The 21,715-nt window shown below is 42.8% G+C and overlaps 2 protein-coding genes across 4 annotated transcripts in view; both read right to left on the bottom strand.

Moving 5' to 3' along the window:
- The window catches only part of LOC116693385 (C-Maf-inducing protein), a 48,916-nt gene extending 35,112 nt beyond the window's left edge, over positions 1 to 13,804 (bottom strand). The window contains exons 1-2 of one of the 3 annotated variants that reach the window (XM_032522320.1): positions 13,276 to 13,803; positions 12,801 to 13,226 (exon numbers count right to left, since the gene is read on the bottom strand). In XM_032522320.1, the coding sequence (XP_032378211.1) occupies positions 12,801 to 13,130 (330 nt within the window). In that variant the 5' untranslated portion in view covers positions 13,131 to 13,226; positions 13,276 to 13,803. Of the gene's footprint in view, positions 1 to 12,800 lie in introns of all 3 variants that reach the window. The other 2 variants (XM_032522321.1, XM_032522319.1) reach the window with 2 other exon arrangements.
- The window catches only part of LOC116693399 (gigaxonin-like), a 39,867-nt gene continuing 19,272 nt past the window's right edge, over positions 1,121 to 21,715 (bottom strand). Inside the window, exons 14-15 of the transcript XR_004332916.1 lie at positions 7,549 to 7,559; positions 1,121 to 1,134 (exon numbers count right to left, since the gene is read on the bottom strand). The gene's annotated coding sequence lies outside the window, so the exon portion shown is untranslated. The remainder of the gene's footprint in view (positions 1,135 to 7,548; positions 7,560 to 21,715) is intronic.

The following is a 21,715-nucleotide window of genomic DNA, read 5'->3' on the forward strand; positions in this document are numbered from 1 at the left end:
ATCACACATAATGTTCCTGCCTTTGACAACAGCTTGTTGGATTAAAGGGTAACAACTATTTTTTACAACCTGGACCCTAATTATCTATGTGTTTGTGTCCAAGTGACTGATGGGAGCAACAATCTTTACCACTGGTCCGGTATTAAGCGAGACCAGTGCAGTCTGCAGCGGAGAAACAAGCTACAATGTAAATTAATAGGATGATTGTTCAATTTGTGTTTACCTTCACAAAGTGCTCGTTTTGTCACTGACAGACTCAGATTATTATTCTGAGTGTCTGACAACGTTATGGAAAGGGTTTGTCAGGAGAATGACCTTTTTGTTAAAGAGTAAGATCCGGTCATAAAATTAAAACATCCACATAAATGCATTTGCTAAACCCACCAGACTCCATGAAAATAAATACATTTTAAATTCAAATTCAGTCATTTTAGCATGGTAAAATACACTTCATTCAAAGTCAATAGAACAAAAAAACAACTAGGAAAAGCCGTTTTGGGCCGTCTTTTCCCTTTTCCAACTATCACAACTCTAGTTTTGGTTGAAATAAACACATAGTTGACTGAGTTACATGTGAAAATATGTCGGCACTGTACATGCTAAAAATATTGTTTTGTTTTTTTAAATGGAGTCTGGTGAGTGTAGCGACTTCATTGCGGTTTCTGGTTTAACAGAAAGGTTCTAAAGGGGTTTCAACGGTCCTTTCCATAATGCTGTCAGACACTTAGAACAACAATGGGAGTCGGTCAGCTAAAGCCAGGAGATGGTTAGCTTAGCTTAGCTAAAGACTGGAAGCAGAGGGAAAACCGTTAGCCTGGCCCTGTCCAAAAGGTACAAAACAGTCCTCCACTTAGCACCTTTACGGTCCCTAATTCAGACTATCTGGTTTGTTTCATCCGTACAAAAAGCAAAGTGAAAAGGGTTGTGGTTTTACGGGGAGTTTTGGGCCGGACTATTTCTTGGCTGGTTACTTGTCATTTTTTTCTCTTTTTTTTTAAATTTAATTTAATTTTTTTTACACAGATTATACAAACAAGATGCAATGTGTGTTATTGGGGAGATTCTAAGGTGTATATGCATAAAGATGTGCCAATATAAAATGAACATGTCATTATGCCAGTGGATGTTGTTCTTCTACCAGAAGGTGAAACAGACAGCTGTGCATTAATCCCTAAGTCATGAAACTAGCAGGCATAGTGCAACCAAGTTTCATAGCACTCAGCTACTGAAGGGTGGGTGTGTGTGTGTGTGGGTGTGTGTGTGTGTGTGTGTGTGTGTGTGTGTGTGTGTGTGTGTGTGTGTGTGTGTGACGTTCCACTGCTATGTCCTGTCCCTGCCCGGCTTTTTTCATCATTGTTAAAAACAAGCCACAGTTTCCCTGAAAGACATGACTAACTCAGTAGAGGACGACCGCCGCAGGGCTGCAGGTTTGGTTCCCTGTCAAGAGCTTACTCCTTGCATACGCTCGTTTGGTTTCAAATAGAACAAGGAAGAATGGGTAATGAGTCCAATTCCAATCTATTCTAAATATCATAAATCAATATGTCAGAGAGCATTCCTAATTATAATTCAAATCTTCTCCAAATAGCTGCATTGTTCAAACAAAACAGGGAGGATCCAGTATTTGAATATGAACATGTACTGCAGCCTGTCCTGAAAGCCTGCCCAAAGCCTTTCAAAGCCTGATGGGTGTGTGTCTGTACAGTATGTGTGTGTGTGTGTGTGTGTGTGTGGTGTGTGTGTGGTTGGTAAGTTCATAGGTTGTATTACTGCAAGACATTTCTCTTCCCTATTTGCATCAAACCAACACACAACGATGTCTGGCAGCCGGTTGTTGTGCTGCTTCTGTTTGCAGAACAGCGTGACGTGGATCAGCTAATCTGGATGTAGACTCTCTCACAACATCCTCTTGCTAGGGTCTCACACACACACACCACAACACACACACACCACAACACCACAACACCCACACACAACACACACAACACACACACAACACACCACACACACACACACACACCATTTTGAGGATCTTAATTTTATGTTCACACACTGCAGGTTTTCATAGAGTAAACATTATAAAGCAAAACCTACATTTTAGGATTTGGCAATGCCGTTCATGTTTCCCCTGCCTAATGCAGCCTGGAACCAATCAGATTGTTCTATTTAGGCCTAGTTTAGAGATGGCTGAGATTAGGATTAAGGGCATTCTTGGGATTGAGGTTTACATAGAGAACAATGTAGTAAAATGTGTTATACCTCAGTTGTAACTTTATTTTGTTTGTAACTAATTAAGACTATCAGCTCCACACAACTCTCTCTTGATTTCTCAGTATGGCATGTTTGTATGCTTTGTTTGTATGTTTGTTTGCATGTATGTATGTTCAGAAAATGATGTCATTCTGCAACTTTTATGCGCAGAAATATAGAACATAATGACGTCTTCTGAAGAGTCCACTGTGCTTTTTTAATCCTCCGTGTCCTCCTTGGCTACCAGCTCCTGTGTGGAGGAGGGGTGGGGGTGGTGCAGCTCGTGTCATGTGGACGCCTTGACAGTGTTGTTGTCAATAAGGATTCATTATTACTTAGAATTCTACAGAAACTATGCACTATAGCTTTAACGTCTTGCGTGCATAGGTCCCGTTCATGGGACCGATTGAGGAAGTGGTGACTTCCCTCATGAATGCAAGCATCAAACTGTCATAAACACGCTCATGCCATACATCATTTGAAAGCTTAAAGTCTCATGATTCCATCGAGCCCACACACAAAGCAATAAGGTGACTTACAGCGGTTATGATCATGTTCTGAAGTAAAGAAAGACAGAAAGATTCAAGTCTAATCGAGTGTGTTTTCCTACCTGTCTCCTCGTGTCTTTAATCACAGCGGTGAAAGATCGCCACAAACTTTGTTTTCCTACATCGCCAACACTCCAAGGTATTAGAATATCCAAGCCTTGTAATCCATAATTATCTGGTCCCCTCACAATCTTGTAGTTTCAGCCCAAGTTTTGACGTAGAGAAATCTAGATTTCTAGATTACATTTCTTGGTTTTGATCGCTTGTAACTTTTTCCCTGGGCGCGCTACAAAGTCACTCCATACACCGCTAGACTCTCTGGCTTCTGCAGATTCCACTGAACTTTGTTCCCAGCCAATAGCATCAGTCTATCTCAAGATACCCCCAAGCTAAGCCAATGAAATCTCACAGTCCCCATTGGGCCCACGTGGGAAAGATTGACAGTATATCCCACCAGTTAGAAAAAGAGGTCATAAGACTGGCATCCCTGTGTAGCCAATAAGAAGACGAGTTGATTGATATCAAACATGGCCAGTAAAAACTATCCCTGGGATGGTCTCCAGCTCTGTCAAAGCAAAAATAAGGCCTTCTTATGACATTTCACCATTTCATCAAATTATGATTACTTATTCCTATAAATCTATGTATGTACTTCTTTCAGATATGTGTGTGAGTGATGTGGATGTGTTTTTGTATTTCAGAAGTTTTGTATTTAGCACTTTTCTGGCTTTTTTAGAAATAAAACAAACGCACAGACATATCTGTAGAAATAAATTCATATAAAATCCATTTTATAAGTAATTTTCTTCTGGATTTTTTCTGTTCTAAGTTGAGACATGTGGCTAGGGTACTATTTTAGTATAAAGCCCATGTAACATGCTTACAGTAGTGCTTTTTATTAATTTTTCAGATGATTTACTTGGACGGAAATAGAAATTCTGTGTTCTAACCTGTGTAGCTCTGTGTCAGTAAGGCCTAGTGTCACAATGCCACTAGAAACAACAAGTTGAGAGTGTTAGCTTCACAATGACCTCAGGGTCATCACAGAGGGCCAAAGTATGTGGGAACTGCAGCACTTTTTTGGGGGTAAAAATTTAGGCGAGAAAAGCAAATATTTTCAAGTGTATCTGAAGAGGGTAAAGGGAGACTTACACAAATTCTTCCAGTCAGATTTCTGACCAATGAGAGAATAGTTTGCTCTTGCATTGCATCTGTTTACAGCTTTGGACCACTTTGGACCACTTTGGACCACTTTGGAACGTTGCTGTGTAAACACAAACAAACCAAGGCACAAATGTAACAATTCATTAATTTCATTTTAGCCCCTGAATGGGAACTAAGCAACCAAGCAAAATGTGTTATTCAGCCAATTAGCTCACTTTACGGTCAACTTGTGCTCCTGGTACATTATCTCTGAGCTTTGATCTCTGTCATCGTCACGTGTTCAGCAAACATCACAGCCCCACTTTAATTCACATTATTTGTTTGGATTTTGTCACTGTCCTGGCACATGACAAAGTCAGTGATGTTGTGCTGCTCTTTAACTTACATCCAGAATAGCTTATAGTCCTGCAGCATGATCAGTATGTGTGATCATCCGTTTCTTTGATCTATGATCAATTTGAGCTGCATTTAGTGCAGTTTAAAGTTTAAAGCTCCTTCATGCAGTGGAGCAGTGCTTCATAAGTAAAAAGAGTTGTTGTTGCCCTACATTGTAAGGTTGAAACTTTCTCACCTCCCACACACACCGCGCCGCCAATTAGACTTGCAAGGTAAGACCAGTATGCTCATCAAATACATGAATAATAACTTTTCTTTTGTTTTAGATCTATTCTGACAAATAAAAAAACTAATATTATATAATATTTTAATTTAAAATATTTGATTATTCTTTGCAAACTAAACTCTCAACATATGGACAACACCACCACTGAGGACCACCATTGTTCAAATAGACTGCTGCTGTGTCTTCTCACATGGTGGTTAGGCGCTGCAGCCGGGACCCCGAGCCTCCCGAGAGCTCTCTACGCGCTCCGGCCTCGCGCCGGGCTGCACACAGCGAGCCTTCACAGCCTGCTGAGAGCCATGCGCAACACAGGAAGTGCTTGCTTGCACTAGTGCCTTTCTTACGCAAATGTGTGCACACACACGCACGCGCACACACACACACACACACACACACACACACACACACACACACAGAACAACTGCATTTACGCAATGTAATTTTCTACACAAGTCTTAAAAATAAGACAATATAATTTAGCGGAATTCACTTCTTGTTTTCAAATGCATTGGTCAAAACGAAAGCGATGTTGTCAAAACTCTTCACACAGTCAGCGAAACACGAGTGTGTGTGGACCAAACTGGAAATCAGCTTTCCCCACGTAACAAAACATGCAGGAATTAAATCCCCCTTTCAGTACACCCAGCCATACCAAACACTTATTTGTGAACTTCAACATAGAATGGAAAATAATCTCAGAATGAAATAGCACAACGTGGTGTCATCATAAAACACAGCGCTTCCAAGCCGGGGAGCGGAGTTCACTTTGAAAACTAAATCCTTTCACCCAGGAAACACTCGTTGGGGTTTTAATCCAAACCACCGGAACTCATGGAGTCGGTTTGGTGCTTAAACGTAACTGTCAAAGCCCCTGAAAGATATGGAAAACATAAAGGATATGGAAGCCGATGTCCTAATCATTCTTTTTACATAAACTTTAGTAAAGTTAATAACATGAAACGGTGTTATTCTTATTAAATAATGAAATACTGATGAATGTGAAACATCATTCAAACTTTAAAGTAAAAGTTCATCATGTGTGTAATGCTCCCAGTTGTTAGTTTGTGGTTTTTTAGGTCAGTGTGTTACCTTTTCCGATATTATTTGAGTTTTAGAAGCATTCTTTGGACATGTATACAGCACTACTCTGAATATAGGTCTCAATCAGGGGTTTTATCACAGTTTAATCCCAGTTTACTGCCTTTCGCCTGTCTACAGCCTATGATCACCTCTGTGCGTTGCTGGCCTGGTACCTTATAAGTTGTTAAATGATTGATACTTGCACAGCTACTTTTAAATATTATCAAAGACTTGGACATCAATAACTTTTTGGATATGCACAAACATTGCAAGGCTGACCTTTTCAAGAAGCTGGTTAAAGGACAGAAAGAGGAACGCGAGTTTGCACAGTCCAACAAGTCACAAGTGAAAAACCTTTGAAAAAAATCCTATTTTGCGCAGGTGCATGTAAACAGGAATATTACTGGAATATTCATTTTCATTAGCTATGTACCAAGCTTAGTCTTAACATCGTCTTTTTTGGAATAAGGGCCAAACCCTGAACCGGATGTGCATGTTAATGTATGAGTGAGACATAGGTATGACCTGTTTTGGAGGTGAGATCAACTGTTTAGCCAGATGCATGATGGTAATGCAGACAGTATGAAGAGTGTTTAAACAGTGATTAAGTATTGCCTGATGCTTGTTAGCAATTGAAAACTGTGTGTTGTAAAAATGAACACTGCTTTAACTGAGACAGGGTTCATGAGGTTTTTGTTACTGAAACTAATGAAACCCTCTTGGCAGCCACGCTCACTTTCACAAAGCTTTATTCTCACAATCGTCTCAATTATTTGCTGTGCGTGGGGCTGCTGTTGGAAACACAGTCAACGCTCTTTGCCTCCTTGTTGGAAGCAGTGTCTCTGTAAGAGAGCTGAGCAAATTGGTCAGCATTGTTCTTCTGCCCACATAACCACTCCACAGAGCACAACAACTCCACTCAGGAAATGCACATTCATGCTTCACCCTGAATAAAACCTTCTTCCTCATATTTCAGCCTTTACAAAGCAAAGAATATGCGACATTGTCGACAAGCCAACTCGCAGACACATGATCGCTGTATGGGTGTCACCATACCAAACAAACACACAGTCAACCGAATTTCTGGATAAATCACCCACATGACTTGATTTAAAACAAAAGAAGGAGCATTGGCATCGTCATTTCTACCACAGCGGTCTATACAGATTCAGTTCCCTGCCATAAATACCAAGCACACCGAGGTTCACTTAAGGACAGCTTAAGATAAATGACACCATTTTGACTAATGTTCATACTCTCTGCTGTGCTTATCAAATGTGCAGTGCTTAAGGCATTCAACAATGACTTTAAAGCAACAAAGTGCATTTTTAGCTTAGAGAAAAACATTTCCACTAGTCTCTGGGGGTTTTACAGGATAATTTATGACAGCCAGTGACATTTGGCTCTTTGGCTCTTTGAAGCAAGCACAATGCAGCACCTACTGTAAGCATGTGAGATTCTTTGGAAAGATACTGCTTGAAAATGACTATCTAGTAGCAGCAGCCAACCAGAACATATACATGGTCTAACTAGCTAGGTCTAATAACTGGCTTGTTCTGGAAACAGTGGAAGGCTCTCCCCACAAATATTAGAGAGTGCATTAGATTTGTCAATGTTGTCATTAAGATCTGATAATGCCTCTATAGAGAACCGTACTTTGGTACCAACACGTGACAGTACTCATTTTTTTGCAGTACCGTAGGTACCGAGGGACGCGATCCTTCCAGACCTGACAAGGGCAGTACACGCCTAACATTACAAATGTTCTAGTCTGCCGTTAAATGCTGAAGAAGAACAAGCAGAAGAACGCTGAAAAACAATAGCAGCTCATCTCTGTGATCGCTGACGGCTTCACCGCACATCTACGTCAGCGGCCTTCACGACTTCACCTGGAACTCCCAAACCGCAAGTGAGTCTGTTTCTCTCGAACATTAGCTAACTTTAGCGCTTGTTTTAGCGGACCTCTACAGCGTCACTTAACTTGAACCATCCCGGTTTTATGTGAAAAATAACGGCAACATACATACTGTCCTCAGGTAAGCCGTTACCCTGGCTGTGTGGGGGTGCCATGGCCAGAGAAGAGGGCTGTGGGGTCCAGAAGACAAGCGTCTTCTCCAGATGACTTCTCCTTGCCCCCCATTTTGGAACTAAAAACGCTGACAGAGACAGACTTCACATAACCACTGCAGGGGGCCAAACGGGTTCTAACAATAGGTCATGTTTTTTCAAAAATTGCAGCACACTTCTATAACTACTTTTTACACTTTTTTTTTTTTTTACCAAATGTTTATGAAAAAGTACTATCATGAAATACTTTACATAGTTGAATTTCTGCCCAATACAAAAAAGTCATGGTAGTTTGAAAATACTGCTAACTTTTGTTAACTGTAAATTGAAAACAATATCTGAGCATGCCAAAATCCTCTGTGTGTCTAATGAGCCTTAAGAGATGGAGAAACAGACGATTTCCTGCCTGTCACCGAGGGGCTGCTGACTGGCCAAAGTTTCCCCCGCAGCCACAATCAAGAAAGAGTCCCTGATATTAGGCTCACAGCCCTTAAAACCTCATCTAGCAATGTGGTCAAAGAAATATATAAAGCAACAGCAAGTGCTTATTTCACTGGATATTAATTGGAACTGTGAATTCTTACAAATAAACACAACAGACCGACACATGCTGCACTACCTGCCAAAATCCTGTTTGCTGATATGTTGCCACTCCTGTTATCACTCAACCAAGAGTCTACTTCGGCCTTTACAGTGGGACGTTTCTTACAAAAGTTATACATGTACACTGTATAAATTGGCTCTCAGAGGACTTCCCACTGCCAGGGCTGCAACTGAAATAAAAACCTAAAGCAAGGAGAGTTTATGGAAAGCACAGGTGTAATTCTGATGGAGAAGTGATAAATTGATAAGCTGATGCAGGACCATGTTAGGCTAGTGAAGCTGGGGAACTGAAAGACATCCAGGACGTGTTGATCTCGACTCGTAGTCCAGGCCTCAGCTCCCTGATGTCACAAGTGTGACAATTCACAACAAGCCAACGTGTTGATAACGTTTCTAAATCTGAAGAAAAGAAACATCTGAAGGTAAAGAAGAGAGGTGATTTACTCGAAGACGGCAACAACACTGTCTAACTGGTGAGATGATGAGATTAGGGAACTTCTGGCGGCAAGGGACAATGTCGGAAATTCTTTTCTTTTTTTTTATCAAGGATGTAATACAAAGTTTAAGACTCAAAAGACAATCAAGATTCTTCACATGTAGATACACTATGAGTACATATAACCCAACATCAGTCAGGCTTTCCTTCCATCTATTTCTCTCCCTTTCATTTGACCTTATTCAACTATAAATAGGGATTCTGAAAGATTCTGATTCCTGTTCTTCATTCCCATTCCGGTTCTTATCAATTCCGGTTCTTTGAGGGTGGAGTTGAAACGGGTCACATGCTTATTTCACAAATAAGAGGAACGTTTTATTTTGATTCAATGGTGGGTTGCAGCTTACAGCTTTTTCAGTGTAAAATAAAGCCGCACTAGATCCTACTGACTGCGCTCCATGGCTGCAACAACAAGCGCCTGGCTGCTTACGTAAACCACAACTTGTGCATATTAAAGAGGGAAGCAAGGATCGGATTTGAAACCAAAATCCTCCAAATGATTCCAATAAAGAAACGATTCTACGGGAATCATTCTTGATGCCTAACCCGAACTATAAACATCTGAGCAAAAGATATGACACACTTATTTATTCATAAAAATCCACTATATGACAGCAGTTAAATTGTAATTTTATAATAGCAAGTCTGCTCTCTGTGAGCTAATGAACCTGACTCATTTGGACCACGGTTCCTTACATTTTTCTGATAGCGACCTGATTGGACCCTGATAAGGAAGAGGGCCGACTCGCCCAGCTGTGGAAGGCTCCCAGCAGAGGATCTCTTCATCAGCCAACATGTAGAACACAAAGTTGGGTTTTGGTGTCATGCCTTCTACTCAACACCGTAGCTGTGTGGTTAGGTCCAAATCCATAATACACCCCAGTCCAGGTTATCCTGTTGAACCCTTCACCCTTCTGGTTCAAGGGAACCAGAAGACATGATAGAATTGCTCTCCATTGAAAGTTAGAGATGCTACTGTTTTACGGTTTTTGACACCACAAAGAAATAAACTTTGTGGATAAATGGATAGCAAAATGTAAAGTTCCTAATATTACAATGACAACAGCATATACCTTGACCATTTATTGTGCTCTCTCAACACAGTCTCACTCCCACTGCATCAAAAAGGTCAGCAATAGTCTCCTTGGTCTGGACACTCGGCTTCACTTTTTGACACTCTGGGTCGGGACGTATGTTCAACTGACGTGCACAAGATCGGGATAGTTGGGTGTTAGGAAAGATTGTGGGTCATGGAAAAACACCTAAATTAGGTTCTTGACATGAAATCTGTACAATGGAAAAATTTACCGAAAACAGTTTTGGATTCATGAAGCAGAATGGTGTGCTTCCGCTGTTATTTGGTAGCCAGGAAGACGCCTCCATGGCGCTGTGTTTAATGATCAATTGGCATTGACCCAACATGTTTCATAGATTATTTGATTCATAATAAACACCGTTATAGTGCATTATTGACTTATATCATTAGGTCCAACCCGTTCTTACTCCAAAAGTGTAAAATACGTCATTTGGACATTCGTCAGCGTGTGATGCGATAAAAAAGGCGTCCTTCAGCGTGTGTAGAACGTACCGGGGAGAGCAGCATCGACACGGGGGTTAGGGAGTAGTACGTAAGGGGGAAATCCTCGTAGGGAGGTCGGTCCACGCTCGGACCACCAAGCGTGTTATATGACGCTAAAGGAGACGGCCAAGCGTGTTATATGACGCTAAAGGGACCACCAGGGTTTATATGACGCTAAAGGAGACCACAAGCGTGTTATATGACGCTAAAGGAGACCACAAGCGTGTTATATGAGTAAAGGGAACACCAAGCGGTTATATGACGCTAAGGAGACGACCAAGCGTGTTATATGACGCTAAAGGAGCGGCCAAGCGTGTATATGACGCTAAAGGAGAAGACCAAGCTGTTATTGACGATAAGGAGAGACCAAGATGTACATGACGTAAAGGAGAAGACCAAGCGTGTTATATGAGAGCTAAAGGGAAGACAAGGTGTTATATGACGCTAAAGGAGAAGACCAAGCTGTTATATGACGCTAAAGGAGAAGACCAGCATGTTACATGACGCTAAAGGAGAAAGAAAAGCGTGTTATATGACGCTAAAGGAGAAGACTAAGCGTGTTATATGACGCTAAAGGAGAAGCACTAAGCGTGTTATATGACGCTAAAGGAGAAGACCAAGCTGTGGACATGATACGCTAAAGGAGAGACAAGCGTGTTATATGACGCTAAAGGAGAAGACCAGGTGATATGAGCTAAAGGAGAAGACTAGAGTGTTATATGACGCTAAAGGAGACGACCAAGCGTGTTATATGACGCTACAGGAGACCAATAACAACGGCGAAGGCACCTGACCAAGCGTCCGTATTTTACGAGATGGGCGTGACAATGTGTTCTTAGGTTACACCCACAACAACAAGCACATTTATACAAATAATCAGTATTGGTGAACAATGTCAGTGATCAGTTCTGTATACGGGACCAAACCAAATCCATTTAAATGTTAAGAAAAGCATTAATGAATGCATTTTCCCATGAAAGGCCTGCATTCTTTAATAACTTGTATTAATATAATCAGGGTCATGTGTGCAATTATTCCGGTGAGTTATTGAGATTTATAGTGGACTTAAAAGACTCCAATCTCCTGTGGACCAGCAGGTAAACCAGGTTCGGGTGCGTTTCTAAGCCTTTTCTGTAATAATTACAGTCTCCAAGACGTTGCACACTGCAGTCAGCAACTCGGCACGCTGCTCGAGGTGTGATAGGCCTCTGACAAGGTGTGTTGATAAAACAATGGGCCTGGCTCTGTGGAAAATGTCAGAGATGTTGATAATAACAGAACAGGAAATGAAGGCTTTTATTTTTGGCATTATTTGGCTGAAGTACTTACCAATACAATTGATTACCACAGCCACAGCTCCTTTCGGGATTAATAATTACACTGTGTCTATAACTCCACCAGGCTGGTGTGTATTTATAGTGTTACAGATAATAATAGCTAGAATAATAATAAATGATAATATATAAAATAACAAGGGTATTGTGTGTTAAGCAAAAAAATAGATCCTGATTTTCTGAAAACATATTTTTGGTTGGGCCGATGTTTGGATCACCAAGTAGAGATAAAGTCTCTCCTTTGTATTCATCACTTGACTATTGGTTGAATAATAACCATGCATAGTTGTATTTATGATGACATATTGGTCTGTTGGCACTGGACTGATTTTTTTGAATAGAGTAAAATAACAATAATATTAATATAATTGAGGATGGCACGTGATCAGAGCATCCTTTCTCTCCATCCTGCACTCCTTCAATAAGACAGGTGGGAGGCAACACATAGACACCTGTTTGTCCTGGGGATGCAGGTAGCTGCAGTAGGGGGGTGCTCAGCTGGTTTCATGTCACACACCTAACTGGCCCCTTAGACCCCCTGCTGCAGGGTTTTATTTCCATGGACTAATAAGAGAAGGTCTTTGTTGATTAATCATTTAGTTTTAGAGTTCAAACTGCTAAAATGCTCATGGAGCTAATTACTGACCATTAAGAGACACTCTCCATCACATGTATCATACTCAAGGTCTGGGAGCCAATATCTATTTTGGCCCATCTAGTTGTGCGTCCAAACCAAAAAGACAGAAAGCTTTCAGCGACAAGCTGCTGAGTTGTCATCTCCAGACCTGTGAAGCAGGTTGTTGGGAGCCGGCTGGCTGCTAGCACACTTTAAAACGGAATCATTGGCTGGCTATTGCTAATTCTAGCACGGCTAAGGAACCGTTCTGCAGCCTTTATGTGGAGGACCAACCGGAAGGGAGAACTGAGATCCCTCTAACCCAAATACTAATAATCATAATAATAAGTAGAAAGCCCGCCAATAAACTCTACATGTCTGGCCCTTGATGTGATTCTCATTTTTTCCACACACACACACACACGCTAGAAAGCGACTCACGGTGGCCGAGGTCAGGCTGCTGTCTGTGAGCGCGAGGTGGTGGGGTTCCCATCTCCGCAGGAACTTGGACGTGAGGATCTTGCTGAGGAAGGTGCGGGGGTGTTTGACCACGCACACCTGGATGTCCCCCTCGTGCAGCAGCTTGTATCGCATCCCGCTGCTGCTGCAGTGGTGCAGGGACCTCTTGCCCGGCCCGGCCTGGCCCAGCTTGGTGTTATTGTTGCCCTCCGACATCTCCCCCAGCAGAGGCTTGTTCTCCTCGCACTGATAGAACTGGTTGTTGTGCAGCTCGTTGGCCCCCCCCCCGCCGCCGCCGCCGTTGAAATCCATAGTTCAGTAATCCAACACTTTATTGTTTCCCAATGTTCCTCTCAGGGGGGGGAGGGCGAAGGCGTCGACCCGCTACAACAATCCTTCATGTATATATACATACATATACACACACACACACATATATATATATATATATGTTTACAAAAAATAGAAATAGATAAGGTCGTTCGGATCGAGCAGAAGGGGGGGGGGGGGGGGGGGGTTACCTACCTACCAACCACTAGAACACGACCTGAGTTACTGTAGACAGGCGCCGAAATGCCCCTAACAGTGTCTTATGGCAGGGTATCCAGGCGGGGGGGGCTTTTTATGATACAATACAAATAATCCACCATTTTTCTCCCGCACAATGCCCCATAAACTGTCTCCACGGTGCGCGTCTCGCCTCCAGCCCCCTCCTCTTCCGAGCTATTCAATCTGTTAGGGCCATGGCCTGATCCAGTCCGCGCGCCCACGGCCGCGCACGGTGATCCACAGCGAGGCGCGACGGAGTAACGAGGAAACACGGAGGAAATATCCAATGGCGGCGGCTCTAGGCTCCTCCGTGAGGTTTTGTGGTCATAACAGGCTCACTGGCACGGTTTCCTTTTATTCAGTCGTTCCCCCCCCCTATCTGGGTGTAAAGGAGCCAGCACTCTCCGGCAGCGCCGCCGCCGATTGGCCCCTGCTCGTCCATGTGATACCGGAGTGACGTCAATAGGGAGGCGAGCGGATGAGCCGTGTGTCTTTTGCGCTTGACTGTCTGCCGAGGGCGCATGCCCCCCCCCCCCCCATCCCTTTTCTTCTCCACCTCCCCCCTCCTCCCCCCCTCCCCCCATGTGCACATAAAAACATGGAGGAGGGAGTGGGGACTTCAAGTGAATCCTCTTTCTTTTCTTTTTTTCTCCTCTCACTGGAAATGATGCAGCTACGTTGATTGATGACATCCACACGTGCTCATCATGGGTTTCTTTCTTATTGACGGAACGTGGGTGACACAGTACCAAGGAAGGAGCAACCTACAGTGGGTGCTATGAGTTTCAAACTTTATAAACGGGGGGGGGGGCATAGACTATTGGTAACATGGCATATCTCTGAAGAAGAAAAGAATGATTGGTGATTCTGTCACTATTACCATTTATAACTAGCACTGATTGGTGGTTTAATAACCACTACAACAATGTATTTAATAAAGTTTAAAAAGGATCCCACTCTTTAACTAAAGGTCTATCTCTGCAGGGGTCCATCCCATAATGTTGTCACACACTTTGAATATTAATCTGAGTCCGTCAGCAGCAACACAAGCACTTTATTAAGGTAAACACAAGCTGGACAATTGTCCCGTTAACTTCCAGTGGAGCTTGTTTGTCCACTGCAGACTGCAGAGATCTCTCTTGATACTGGACCACGTCAGAGACGGCTGTCCCATCAGTCACTCAGACACAGAACCTGGGAGAGTAGGTTGAATAAAACCGTTTCCTTCTGTCTGAACACACAACCACAGGACTTCAGGAGGTATTTAACCCTTTCCTCTACTCCCATTTGACCATCAATATGTCAACATATTCATAGTGTGGACTGACTATTCTAGCCTCTAGGAGCCACCAGCTGGCCTTGGGTTATCTAGTCTCAGTTAGAGAGAAGCACCCTGCCACACCTTTAGGAATGTTTTGGAACCTGAATTGTTCAGATCCGGTCCCCTGACCAGTCAGCTATTCTAACCCTTACTACTCGAGGTCGATACCTCAACCAATCAGGCTGCTTTGTAGGGCGGGTCTGGTCTAAAACTGCAGTTGTTAAGGTACTGCCGTGGAAGACCCAACATTTCCTGTTGTTTTTGCTTAATAAAAAAAGCCTTTTAATAACAAAATGACAGGGAACTTTTATCGTGAAGAATTTATGGAAAAGGAAATGTGTTTGGCCACCTCTGTTTGCCCAGCAAGAACTGTTCCCCCCTACCTACCCTGAACCAAACCTTAACCATAAGATAGTTTTGAGAAAATATCAGGGTTAAAAAGCAAAAAGTAAGCGCTTAACTGCCCGTCAATTGGTGTAACAGCTGACTGTTTCCTGCAGCGGGCTCCAGCACACACCTCTGGCGCTTGTCTCATTTCTCTCAGTCTTTGGAAAAGGAGCGGAAAGAGGAAATGTCAAGGTCATTAAAATGATCTGATGGAGCACAATAATTGTGAAATATTCATTTGGGCGTAATAATGAACACAATCACACAAATGCTCCATTTAAGTGACAATCAGCCTGGATTTGGTCTTGATGAAGCCTAAAGAAATGAGACAATGATTGTGCTTTAGCTGGCTCGGTCTGCTGGGCTGAAGATTAGGACCTCGGTTTAATTGGGCTTTAGCTGAAAGGAAGCTTTTTGCCATCAAGGATGTTACATCCTTAATTCCCTTTAAACGGAGTCATTGGCGGCATGTTTTCCAGGAACAATGTCCCAGTTTCATTTCACAGGAACGGCACAAACTAAATTCCATTCACCATCAGTGGATGGAGGTGTTGGCAGTACACTCAGAGATGTATGGGCATGTGGGAAATAACAATATGCCCAATAACAATATCCCAACTGAAAAGTTCACTTCAGCTCAAATGTGGCTTATATTTCATGCACATAGGGGATGATATCATCTGCCAAACACCAGTGGAAAGAATTCTGCTTGATGACATAACTGTTTTGAAACGCCCAGGGGAATGAGGCGGAGGAAACCCAGGTGAGTAACTGACAGGGAGCTCAGGCCTCACAGCTTCCCATCTCAAGGGTCCCGACTCTTCACAACAACAACCACCACCACCTGAGTCAGTGTCAGCTGTTCCGCCGGGCGTCCCGCAGTTCTCCTTAAGCCTCTTTTATATTTCATTTTGCCCCCAATCCCCCATCGACAGAGTCCTTCCTGCCACATCGCCACCCAGGCCCCCAGGCAGTACTGTTCTGGAGACGAGTTCCAACAGGCCGACCAGCGCTGCTGCAGACGATCAGCTGTTGTGTCAACAGTCAACGGCGGCCAAAGGGGAAAGGAATACGTACAGAGAGAATGTAAAGTGTCACAGAGCCACACTGATGTGTTGACAATTATGGAAATCATTTAGTTAATTATTTTTCGATATCAAATCAGTGCTGGAAAGCCACAACAAACATGATATTGTCTAAGGTCCACCAGACCTTAGACAATATCATGTCCTACTACTGCAAGTGTGTATTCATTGCAGTTTTTGCATGTCTTCGTAGTTAATTTTATGTTTATGTATTGTCTGTTTGTGTATCTTGTAAGTACAAAATACAACACACAAGCACATTTATGATCCAAATGTCAATTACACTAGTGTCACAATCACGGCAAATTTTGCAATTTTAGCCCTACAACTGTTAATAACTAATTACTAACAATAGCAAATTCTTTTGTCTTCAAACCAACTACAATGACAGACATTGCAGCTACTGTGAACACTGATGTGCTTGACCCTGTGCTGTGGAACAATGTTAACAAATAAAACATGTTACTTTAATTAAATACATCTTGTTTCAATAATAAATATAGAACATCAACAATGGGGGATAAAAAAAACAGCTTTTAGTATTCCTTTGTTCAAAATGAAGTTTTTTCATCTTCCAGGCAAATGGCTAGTTAATGGTCAAATATGACCAGCCATTCAGTAATACCATTGTTGTTTTTTTGGCTGATGAGTGAAGGAAATCTACCAGCCACATTCATATTGTACCAGCATTTGGCTACAAGATGGTGCCAGTTTGGAACCATGCTTTGAGCATTTTGCTGTACAGAATTGGCAGTAAGAAGATGATTTTTAACAGAGTATATCTTTGCCTGAGTCACTGATCCAAGTCGATCCAAAATATCTGAATATGTAGCACCACTTGGTGTTTGGTTGCATCCAAAGAAAAAAATCTGGAAACAAGTGGGATAAGATGGTTTACCACATTGGTGTTTTAATTCCTTTGACGTAAATGAATGACACTCATAGGCAACATCTTACAAAACTTCCTCATGCATCAGTAACAAAAGTACAAACTGAAACAACAGTTTTCACTCATCGTCTTTCACAACCCAACTTTGGTTAAAGCTATACTATTTCTAAGTTTAGACTGCTGTTATTTCCTCGTGTATCACAACACATTCATAAGGTGTTTACATGGGAGAACAAGTGTTTAGGATACAGAGCAGCTCCAAACTTAATGTAGTATTTACAGTAAATGTCTAGACAGTATGGCAGGGTATGAGTCTATGCAAAAATAAGGAAGCACAATAGTCACCGTCAGGCCTTGTGAGAGGAATGTGGAGACGGGTCGTCCTGCTTTGGACATTTCTGACGAGGAGTCAGGAAATCCTCGATTTTAAGCTGGTGTGTCATTTCACTGTGACCATACTGTTCTTTCTCTGACATGGTTTGAAACAGTGGCAAAACTGATCTTTTTATTTAATTTTTACCTATTAAAATAATTATTTTACTTGCCTGCTGTTCATAATTCAACAAACCATTAACCGCAGAAAATCTTTTAGCAGACTTTTTGTTGTTCCCTAATGTCAGTCCGTGTTATAGGACCTGCACGTTTGAATATAGCGTGGGAGTTACATTATGACTTAGTAAAAACAAGTTATGCACAGTGTCATTAGTTCAAAAGTAAAATAAAAGACCATCAAAGCACAACAGAAGTAACAAGAGAATGCAACTTCTGAAGAAACTGCGGTGTGAATGCTGTTTGCTGAAAGGCCGACGCTACCCAGAATGTATGAAAGACGTGGAACATTTTTACATTTTGAATGGTGTTTCTTTTTGTCAGTTCTTAGTGCTGATCCAGAATGAAAATCTGCAAAATTTAGTGGAATGGTTTTTTTTGTGTGTGCTTGGGGTGGAGATGTAATAACATTCTGAATCTTGTATGTTTTTTTGTTAAAAACTGGTACAGGTGTCGGAATTCTGATGGAGTTCTAAAGTAATGTTAGGTTATGTATTATCATATGTCATATCATGTGAAATTGTTGACCAAGTGGAAATGGTGCACCTGTAAAACTCAGTAGTTAAAATAAATCAGTTAAAGATGACTTCACTTAAGGCTACATTTACATCGCTATGTTTTGGTTTTTAAGCAGAGTTTTGAGAACGCGAAGTCCGTGGACACAAGTGTCTTATCTGCAGTAGAAGAACTAATCTCTGTTTAAACTCACACGCCCAAACCAAAATAGCAGAGGGAATGAGAGGGGGGAAGACACCAGAGCAGGGGGAATTAGAGGGGGATACACCAGAGCAGGGGGAATGAGAGGGGGAACCACCAGAAGCAGGGGGAGAGAAGGGGGGACACACCAGAGCAGGGGGGAATGAGGGGGGGGAAGGACACAGAGCAGGGGGGAATGAGAGGGGGACACACCAGAGCAGGGGGAAGGAGAGGGGGAAGACACCAGAGCAGGGGGAATGAGAGGGGGACACACAGAGAAGGGGAATGAGAGGGGGACACCCAGAGCAGGGGGGAATGAGGGGGGGAAGAACCAGAGCAGGGGAATGAGGGGGGAACACCAGAGCAGGGGGAATGAGAGGGGGAAACGCCAGAGCAGGGGAATGGAGGGGGAAACGCCAGAGCAGGGGGAACGAGAGGGGGAAACGCCCAGAGCCGGGGGGAACAAGAAGGGGAACACCAGGCAGGGGGAATGAGGGGGGACACCACAGAGCAGGGGGGAATGAGGAGAGGGGAAACCCAGAGCAGGGGGAATGAGAGGGGGAACACCAGAGCAGGGGGGACATGAGAGGGGGATACGCAGAGCCAGGGGGATAGAGGGGGAAACGCCCAGAGCAGGGAGGAAGAGAGGGGGACACACCAGAGCAGGGGGGAATGAGAGGGGGATACGCCAGAGCCAGGGGGAATGAGAGGGGGAAACGCCAGAGCAGGGGAAATGAGAGGGGGACACACCAGAGCAGGGGAAATGAAAGGGGGATACACCAGAGCAGGGGGAATGAGAAGAAGAAAGGTAGCAGGAGATAATGGGTTTTAATCCAAAACGTTCCGCCTTCTCTCACTTTGAGAGTTGTAACGCCCGTGTTTAGCTTTGGATACAGCACAACAAAACTATTTTCTTATATAATCATTACAGAGATGGTAGTACACTGATTTCTCACATCTTTCACACAAGAACACATGAATATACAGCATTTGTTTCTATTGTATATTATTATCACATTTTTGTGATGAATTGTTTTACATCCTAGTTTCTGGATTTTTATAGTATTGGTCAGAGCTCAGATTAACCCTGGAAGTGTCGTGTGGGGAATGTGCGTGAGGTGTATTGTCTTTCTGATCCTATGAGACGTGGGTTTTTATCAACACCCTATGAGTGTGTGTCTACTTTCTATGTGCTGTCACTGAGCTGAGGACAGACAGCAACAGCTGGAACTCACACACAACAAATGGGGTCAAGGGATGCCAAAACTGTCCTGACTGGAAAGCCAGGTCAGGGGTCATGAAAGCAGCAACACATCCAGCGACTCGAGAGTGTCACTCGCAGCAACGTCTATTTCTGGACAGGCTAGGCCTCAGGCAGCTTGGTCAACAATAAAAAAAAGAAGAAAAAACAACAACTATCAAGTAAAGCACTTAGTGTAGCAGTTAGTGTAAAAATGTGGAAGTGTTCGCAGTAAAAGAGACAATGCAGGTGTTGTTATTGTATTTCACTGTCTCTCGGTGACTCATGATTTCAAAAAGGAAAATCCCCTCAGACCCTCATCCATTCTTTGCATAAACAACCTGTCACCTGTGCAATGCAGTCTGGAAATTACTATTTGATGTATCCATTTTTGTCCATCTACTACTTCAGTTGCTGATTTTCTACACTGTCCATAATTAATTTATCTGTGTCAGACGATCAGAGGTCTTCAGCGACATTCATGGCGCTTAAGGTTCTTAAACACTATGTGTAGTCTAAATCCACAACGGTCCACTTCTGGGATTGCTCTGTTACCAACAAAAACTCTGCCAGATCTCGCTCCTTCAGGCCAGATGTCCGTTCCCGTCCTCTGTCTCTGTATTGGCGCTCTAACCTGCGGCTAATTTCTGAGGACTATGGTTACCTGGTCCTCAGATCTCTGCAGGGTAAATCCAGACAGCTAGCTAGACTATCTGTCCAATCTGGGGACTATGGTTACCTGGTCCTCAGATCTTTGCAGGGTAAATCCAGACAGCTAGCTAGACTATCTGTCCAATCTGAGGACTATGGTTACCTGGTCCTCAGATCTCTGCAGGGTAAATCCAGACAGCTAGCTAGACTATCTGTCCAATCTGAGGACTATGGTTACCTGGTCCTCAGATCTCTGCAGGGTAAATCCAAGGAAGGAGATCCAGGAAGGTCTGGCAAAGCAAGATCACACTGTGTGATTTGGGGCTTTCCAGGACAAAACTGACAATTGTGAGAGGAATGTGGTGAAACATTGTAGGCCGATTTAATGCTCTGGTGAACAAAGACAGTCCTCCACATTAACATTATATAATTTGTTTGTGATTGATCCAGAACAACGCATAAATTTAAATTTGATGGTCTGAAAGATATTGGTTTGGGTTAACATGACTACTTTGTTAAAGGTCCCATATTATGCTCATCTTAAAGTTATTAATTGTATTTTAAAGGTTGTACAAGAATAGGTTTACATGGCTTCATTTTCTAAAATCACTATATTTCTGTTGTACTGCACATGGCTGCAGATCCTGTTTTAACCCTGTGTGTTTAGGTCTCCGTTTTAGCTCCAAAGTGAGACATCTCACTAGTTTTAGCTCCAGAGTGAGACATCTAATAGTTTTAGCTCCAGAGGGAGACTCTCACGTTTAGCTCCAAGGGACATCTCCACTTGTTTAGCTCCGAGGGAGACATCTACTTGTTTTAGCCCAGAGGGACATTCACTAGTTTTAGTCCAGAGGAGACTCTCACTGTTTAGCTCCAGAGGAGGACATCTCACTAGTTTTAGCTCCAGATGGAGACATCTCTCTAGTTTTAGCTCCAGAGTGAGACATCTCACTAGTTTTAGCTCCAGAGTGAGACATCTCACTAGTTTTGAGTCCAGAGTGAGACATCTCACTTGTTTAGCTCCAGAGGGAGACATCTCTCTTGTTTTAGCTCCAGAGAGTGAGCATCTCCACTAGTTTTAGCTCCAGAGTGAGACATCTCACAGTTTTAGCCCAGAGTAGAACATCTCACTAGTTTTAGCTCCAGAGGGAGACATCTCATCTGTTTTGCTCCAGATGGGAGAATCACTTGTTTGCTCCAGAGGGAGAACATTTCACTAGTTTTAGGTCCAGAGGGAGACATCTCACTAGTTTAGTCCAGAGTGAGAATCTCACTAGTTTTAGTCCCAGAGTGAGACATCTCTCTTGTTTTAGCATCCAGAGTGAGACATCTCACTAGTTTTAGCTCCAGAGTGAGAATCTCATGTGTTTAGCTCCAGAGTGAGACATCTCTCTTGTTTTAGCTCCAGAGGGAGACATCTCTCTTGTTTTAGCTCCAGAGTGAGATATCTCACTGGTTTTATCTACAGAGGAGAGCTTTGGTCAGTAGTTCTTTTGGAGGTTCTGGTCAACTAGTGGCTGTTGGAGCAGT

This window comes from Etheostoma spectabile, chromosome 8, assembly GCF_008692095.1.
Source record: "Etheostoma spectabile isolate EspeVRDwgs_2016 chromosome 8, UIUC_Espe_1.0, whole genome shotgun sequence".
NCBI classification, from domain to species: Eukaryota; Metazoa; Chordata; class Actinopteri; order Perciformes; family Percidae; genus Etheostoma; species Etheostoma spectabile.